This window comes from Uranotaenia lowii, chromosome 3 (assembly GCF_029784155.1).
Source record: "Uranotaenia lowii strain MFRU-FL chromosome 3, ASM2978415v1, whole genome shotgun sequence".
Taxonomy (NCBI): domain Eukaryota; kingdom Metazoa; phylum Arthropoda; class Insecta; order Diptera; family Culicidae; genus Uranotaenia; species Uranotaenia lowii.
The window spans coordinates 335,508,818-335,516,943 of NC_073693.1; the positions used below are offsets into that span (position 1 = coordinate 335,508,818).

General features: G+C 35.9%; 1 protein-coding gene across 1 annotated transcript; it reads right to left on the minus strand.

The window, feature by feature from the left end:
- Positions 1–6,344: 6,344 nt before the first annotated feature.
- On the minus strand, positions 6,345–7,755 carry LOC129751432 (opsin-1-like). The gene has a single exon (XM_055746926.1). The coding sequence runs from the start codon at positions 7,593–7,595 to the stop codon at positions 6,465–6,467; it is 1,131 nt and encodes a 376-aa protein (XP_055602901.1). The 5' UTR covers positions 7,596–7,755; the 3' UTR covers positions 6,345–6,464.
- Positions 7,756–8,126: the final 371 nt, after the last annotated feature.

Genomic DNA, 8,126 nt, shown 5'->3' on the forward strand with positions numbered 1-8,126 from the left:
AGATACTTTTTTCAGTGTTAATTTGTTCAAATACCTATTTTTTTATTTGGTGCAAAATGAACATCTTTTGGTTGAAGATTTTCTTTTTCAGTTTGTGGAGGAAAACTTCGGTAGTATGTACTTCAATTTTTTTTTTGAAAGAATAGAACTACTAATGTGAACTTTCATATAGGTGATAAAAAAATTTATAAGTGTAAATATTTTTCAAAACTGTCGATCATATAGAACTGACAAGAATTGTAAACATGGCTGTTGACTGATCCAAGAACATTTTAATGAGTGTTTTTGTGAAACAACCCTTTTAAAATATTTTCGAACTTCCAGTATATGTATAGAATTCAATTTCATGATACCTCGCACCATGGCCGTAGGAACGGGGGGGGTTTTGGGGGTTAAACCCCCCCCCCCCATGAGGGCCCAAAAAAGAAAGAAGCTATTTTACTCTACACTCAAAATTTCAAATTCATAATCAAATTATGATATAAGAGCAAAGATATTCAAGAATAACTATCTGAACTAAAAACTAATACCAAAACCTCGAAACCCCATTTCAAGTTCAAAATTCTGCTACAGTTTTTCAAAATTTTCTCACTTGGTCATAGAATAAGGTTGTCAGATTTTTTTCAGCACGTATCCGGGCCGGACATATCCGGGCTGTTTTGTATAAATTTCTGGCAAAATCCAGGTATTTGATTTCAAAATTGTCAAGCAAATCCAGGCAAAACCGGTCAATTTTGGTTAAAACCTAGGAATTGCTTTAATTTAATATTGAAGGTTTAAATTCAGGTGGTTAAATTCAGGTCTGAATATTAAATATTAAATAACCCATTTTGGAGGTTCTGGTTCCATATTCCTATAACCAAAATTGTATTTCTACATAATTTCGGATTCTAGATTTTCAGTTCGAATAATCATAAGAAATTAGGAATGAAAAGATGCTTTGAAATCCTGGTTCGAATTCGGTTTTGCATTTCATATCAAATTTGAATCATGTTTTTCGAAAATCAAATGCATTTTCAATATGTTAATAATAGTTTTCCGAATATGGAAAAAGAAGAAATTTTTTTATATTCAAATTCGAGGTTCTTAAACTTTATTCTAAAACAAAATTTAAATATTTAAAGCTTCTAAGTGGCAATCCAAAATTGAAAACCGGATTTTAATACATCGTTCAAAATTCACATTTGAAATCAGATTCAAAATACAGATTAAAAATAAATAATTGAAATAATGTATCAAGATTAAACCAGTACTACAGAATTGAAATAATAGGTTCATGAATGAGGGCTCAAAGATTTGGCTCATGAAATTCTGATCTGAAATTAAAATTCGGAAATCGTATTTTTTGTATATTTCGGAAATCTTATAGAAATTAGGGAACAGATTCAAAATTCAATTTTTGAATTAAGGTTTAGAATTCAGAAAAGGATTAAGCTTGTTACTGAGTTTTTCAATCAAGATAAAATGGTTGAGAAATTCAAAAGAACATAAACTTAAAAATTTGTTTGTCAATTCAATTTCCAGATTTCAAAGTTTTTAATCGAATAAGTTTGTACGCACAACTCAGCTGAAAATCACAAATTTGAGTTAACTTGCTTATTTTTGATTAATGCAAAATATCCCAAATTATATTAAAAAAAACATCATCCACTGGATTTTTAGTAAAGAACTGATTTTTTATGAAAAAATATTGCCTGCTTAACAAACCTGTACCTGATCTTCACCTAAGAAATCTGCTATTTTTTTTTCGGTGTATTGTTTAACATTATTAATATTGCAGCTTTTTTTAAAGCCTAATTTCAAACTCAAATCATAAATTTAGTTCAAGTTTGCTTCAAGCGAATTTGATTAGACAATTTTTTATCCCTTACTGTTTTTTTATTTGAGGGTTTTATTTATTTTCATCAAAGGTTAGAATCTAGGAATTTGCAAAAGAGTTTAGAAGATTGGGCTTGTTTGATTTGAGTATAGAATAAGTTTTTTTTTAAAGGAAATTGAAGGCTACCCTTAAAAGAACTTATTTTATGCTCAAATAATTTAACTTTGATCTACCAGACTTTTAAACAAATTCAAAAAAAATTACCATCGATGAAAGCAAATTTCATATTTTGTTTCTAGAGGTTTTTTTAAAAAAAAATTAGCTCACCCTTAAGGATAGGGACTACTTTTCTTAAGTTACTTTATTGAATGTTTTATTAATGACCATCCTTGTGGCCTTAGTGTCTTCTCTTAAGTTACAATTTCATACGGAAACTATTAATGAGAACGTCTCGGTGGTCGAGTGGTTAGCGTGGTAAGACGGTAATCGCTGATCCGGTTCCGGGTTCGATTCCCATCTCGGTACTGGGTGTTAAATGTTAATCTTAAGTTGTCCACGTCATTTATTCAGTCTGTAAGACGGTGTATGTGTTTCAAAAAAAAGAATAATCATATAGTTACAAAAATATTTTTTTTATTTTTTTTATTCCTGTGGTTTTAGACAAACAATCATAGGTAATAATTAGTCACCAAAACCCCCCCCCCCATGAGTCGATTCTTCCTACGGCCCTGCCTCGCACGTACGTGAAAAGCCTAGCCCACGACATTTTGGTGAAGACTTGATGTTTGCTGCGCAGGACATTTTTAACGGATGTTAAAACTATCGAGTAGCCTGTAGAGGTAGAGGTCCTATCAAATAAAATGTTCTGTGAAGACATAAAGAAACGGAATAAAGAGACCAACCAAAATGTAAAAGATGTTACAAAGAAATTAAACTCTCTAAACAAAAGATAGAAAAATATCAATTAAAAAGAACACTAAATAGCTATTTTTCTATTGCTTTACAGCTTAATTTTGATTACATTTGTTTATTTTGCAAAGTTTTATAAATAAATAAGATTGAGTTTTTATAAACAACCCTTTTTCTTGTTACTGCTAATTATTTTCATTATTTGGTGTTGAATTGAGGTTTTCTGACACCATATAAATCATATTGGACAAGTCTCGGGGTAAATATGAACATAGTCCGGGGTAATTATGAACAGAGTTTGGGGTAATTATGAACATATTTTTTTAAGTAAAAAATCTCCATACACTGCTTACTATGGGTAAATGTAACGTATAAATACTGTTACCTTTCAAAAATTTTATACCAAGTCCGTGATCCGTGTTCATAATTACCCCCTAGACAGGGGGGTAAATATGAACAGACGGGGTAATTATGAACAGACGTCCCAAGGACAGAGGTTGCGACCAAAAAACAAAAGTTGTTCTACAGAATGATTAAGAGCACGGAAACATTCATTGATGGTAGCTTTTCAAAGTTTGTGATAAGAAATTAACATATGGTGGCTGTAAGTGTACCAAATGAAAAAATTTTGTTCATAATTACCCCACCTAGCCCTACCTTTTATCCTTTCCAGGAACCAATTTTGCAATAAAAAATTATTCAGAGCTTGAAATTTTAATCTATGAAATTTTTACTGGGAAATCCAGAAACGTTTCACTTAATTTTTTTTTTCAAAAATTCATTTTAAATCGATTTTGATTTTCCATTAATTTTTGAAAAGTTTGAAAAGTGATTCGGAGAAGATTCTTTAAATTTAAATTTTAGTATCATATATAAGGATTAACTTCATAAGTATTCGTTTTGTGATATCAATATTTACAACGCACTTGGAACTCCTTTTTTAATTTTTATCAGTTGATTATTGATCAATAAATATTATCCTTTAATGATTGATTCAACATACCAATATAAAAAGTAATGAGTTTTGTAAGCCTTGTTTTATAATAACTAGGAAAAAATGAATAGAAAAACATATACCTTTTTGATTAATTATTTTCGTCTTTTTACAAAAAAAAAACCCAACAGGGAATATGTGTTATGATTTTATTTTCTTAAATTATAAATAGATGATGATTATTTTCCTAATCGAGATTTATTCTTATTCATCCTTTTCATTGAAAATTATGGAAAGAAATGTAGATCAAGATGATTAAAAATTAATATTAAATTTTATATTATCATTTTACTAAACAGTTCTTAATAACGGTTAATAACTACCGTAAACTGGGTTAACTTTGATCACCGGGGTAGCATTGATCAACATGAAATTTTCCCACATAATCATAAACAACTCAGATGAAATTTTGAATATCATAGGACTGTTTTCTTCCTTCGAATGCTCATAAATTAAGTTTGAAAATTTTTGTTTGATTTTGTAAATTTTTCAGCAAGTAAGATAGTAATTTTGGAATCTTAAAAAAACTATTCTTCGAAGGCCAGCAAACAAACACATTTCCTGATGACATTTAAGTTTGTAGAACCAAACAGGTCGTTTGATGTGAAAGTTCAACTTTTTTGCGTTGTAGATATGTATTTATTTGAGGTAATATTAAAAGTCATTTTGTGATAAATTTTTGATATTTAAAAATAGGTGTATTTTTCAAGAGTAAGCCTGTCTATGGTAAATAGCTAAGAACCCTATCAAATGGAAATGTTTGAAGAAAAAAAATTGGAATAGTGGAAGGGCCTAGGGCATTGCATGAAGATAAAGTTTCATTTGTTTTTGTGGCCTAAAAATATTTTGCAGTGTTTATATGTTTAGCCCCTAAATGTATGTAACATCAATGTACTTTTTTCGGTTATAGATGTTATTGAAAAAAAAAACGTGAAAAAGCACTTACATCTTAACAAAAAATAACTGCAATTGATGTTTTTGCACCTTCTTTGCAAAAAAGCAATTAAAAAATGCTTCTGGAGACGTTGGGGTACGTTAAAACCATGCTTGCTAATATTATTTTTTATGCATTCTATTTCTGTGCACTGATTATTTTTGTCCGAAGTATTAAGTTGTAGTTTAATGTGAAATTTTGATTCGTATTCTTTTGCTGGTGTTACGAAAATATTGATTAAAAATTTGTAAACCAGACTGCTTCAAATTTATTTTTCTGAATAAAAAATCAGCATTTAGAATAGTTTATTGATGATTTACCAGAAAAAACATCGATCTGAAACTTTGTTTCAAATGCTAGAGTTTTAACCTCACTCTTCAGTTGTCAAAATGTCGTCCAAGGAAGAAGAGAAGCGTATCAAAATTTTGCTCGCGCATCGCTAAAATCCTAGCTACTGGCACGCAAAGCTGGCAAAATCGCTAAAAGTTGCCAAATCAACCGTAACATATATAATTAAAGTGTTTGGGGAACGTTTGTCGACAGCCAGGAAGTCTGGAGTGGGGGGAAATCGAAAACCGGAAGCCGCTGAGACGACAAAGAAAGAGAGTTGCCGGTAGTTTCAAGCGAAACCCTAACCTCTCTCTCCGAGATGCCGCAAATAAGCTGAGTGTATCGTCTACAACCGTGCATCGAGCCAATAAACGAGCCCGACTATCGAGTTACAAGAAGGTAGTGGCTCCAAATCGCGATGTAAACAAAATACGATGGCCAAAGCGCGATCCCGGAGGCTGTACACGACGATGCTGACGAAGTTTGACTGCATGGTAATGGACGACGAAACCTACGTCAAAGCTGACTACAAGCAGCTTCCGGGACAGGAGTTTTATACGGCAAAAGGAAGGGGAAAGGTAGCAGATATTTTCAAGCACACGAAACTGTCAAAGTTCGCGAAGAAATATCTGGTTTGGCAAGCCATCTGTACCTGTGGCTTGAAAAGCAGCATTTTTATGGATTCCGGCACTGTCAACCAAGAAATTTACGTGAAAGAGTGTTTGAATAAACGTCTGCTGCCTTTCCTGGAGAACCACGGTTGTTCCGTACTGTTTTGGTCGGATTTGGCATCTTGGCATTACGGTAAAAAGGCCATGGAGTGGTACGCCGCCAACAACGTGCAGGTGGTTCCCAAGGATAAGAACCCTCCCAATACGCCAGAGCTCCGCCCAATTGAGAAATACTGGGCTATTGTCAAGCGGAACCTAAAGAAGACCAAAAAAAACTGCTAAGAACGAGCAGCAAACTGGCTTTCTGCGGCGAAGAAGGTGGACAAGGTTGCTGTACAAAATCTGATGGCAGGGGTCAAGCGTAAGGCCCGGCAATTCAGATTTGGAAAAGCGGAAGCCTAACTGAATATTTCTCCTGAATTTTATACTAATACAACTAACACAATTTAATTTGATTTTTTAAATAAACGATTTTACCGTTTTACACGCGTTTTCCCTTGACCAAATTTTGACCGTATCACCCTTTAATTTAGACATTGTTGATTTGAATATAGAATGATGGACTGATAAAAAAAAGTAGCTCTCATTTTTCTCAAGACAGATTTTCAAAATAATGTCAACATGTTAAAGCCGAAAGAAGAGTTTATATCCGTTTGAAAAGTCATCATAAGAATTGAAAATTTTTGTTTTGATTAAAAATTGCTCACAATAACGTTTAATATTCTAACGATATAATTCCAATAGAGTGTAATGTCCTCATGAACGATCTCCCAGGGTTAGCGAGTCTTTGCTTTGGCACCGAGCACTTTAGGCGGATGGTTTCTCCTCCATAACGACGGCGGTAGTTCCGGATCCGGTAGACTGGGAATCATCAGAAGCGGCATCGGTGCAGGACAGCGATGGGAACTTCTTGTGGAGCGCAGCACGGTACTTGGGATGGCTGATACCGTACACGATTGGGTTGTAGACGGCATTGGCCTTGGCGAAGAGCGATCCCCAGATGGTGGCCAGTGGGCTAATGGGGGAAGCCTTGAAGATGCCAGTGTAGTTGATGATCAGATACGGAGTCCAGGCCATGAACCACAGCGAGATGGTGACCAGGGCAACCTTGGCCAGCTTCATTTCGGTGCTCGTGTTCTGGGCTTCCGCCGATCGGAGCGAGGCAACGTTCATCTTCTTGGCCTGTTCACGCATGTTCTTCTCATGAGCAGCGACAGCCTTGATGATGAAGATGTACGAGTAGATGATGGTGAGGAGCGGGGTGAAGTAGACAAAGATCGAGTAAACCAGGATATAGGAGCGGCTTTCCCAGGTGGTGGTCAGGTAGTCAGTTCCGCAAGCGCTCATGTTTCCTTCCGGTACGTAACGGTTCCAGCCGAAGAAGGGGGCCAAAGTCCAGCACAGGGTAGCGAACCAAACGCCCAAGATGCGCACCAGGGCTCCATTGTTGGACAGCGGCTTGGCCGAGAGACCCTTCACAATGACATTGTAACGATCCAGGGCAATCAGAGTCATGGTCCAGATCGAGACGCAACCGAAAAGTGATCCCAACATGCCGTACAGCTCACAAGCGAAAGGTCCCAGAACCCAGGTCTCGTAATAGCAGTTGATCACCATTGGCGGTCCCATCGTAAACATCATTAGGAAGTCCGAGAAGGCCAGATTAACGACCAGCAAGTTGGAGGGGGTTCGGAGCGCCTTGGTATTGGTGAAGATGTACATGACCATGCCGTTGCCAACGATCGAGATGAAGCAGAGCATGGCAATGGCCCAGCCCAGCATGGCATGCCACAGTGGGTTCATCGGGGGAAATTGGTACCAGTGGGCGTCCACCATGTGCAGCATCTCCGGGGGAACTTTGTCTACCACCGTCAGATTGGCGGCAATTGCTCCACCCAGCAGCGGTTGTTGCTGCATCCACGATGCGTACGACGCCATTGCTACTTCCTTTCCGAAGATATAACACTTTCACACTTTCAACTAGTTAGTGATCTGGCAAACACCACTTATCTCCACGCTTTAACGATGATGTTCCGAGAATTGATAGGCTGAAGAAAATCGCTACCGTCTAGGGCGAACTACTTCAGACCTACGAAAATACCGAAGAACGACTCGATTTGTCAACGGTTGAGTGGTGGCTTTTATAGTGCCAATACAGGTGGATTTGTTTTTGGGGAGATGATTTGGGTAATTAGATTAGCTTCCGTCCGAGCGCCGTTCATAATTTCATAAGTAATCCGTTTGACGAAATGTGACCGATGACTCAGTTGGACTAGTGAATGCAAGCCAATTGGTTATAAGAAGTTAATGAAATTATTGGTTCGACAAATTCAAAGGTTTCAGGACTCAACTAGAATCCTTGTATAGAGAATTGTTTTGAAGTAATAAATATTTGATCTAATGAATGTGTGCTTAGATAAGATTTTTTAATGATTATCTATATAGATAGGAAAAAGTCAGGTAAGACGG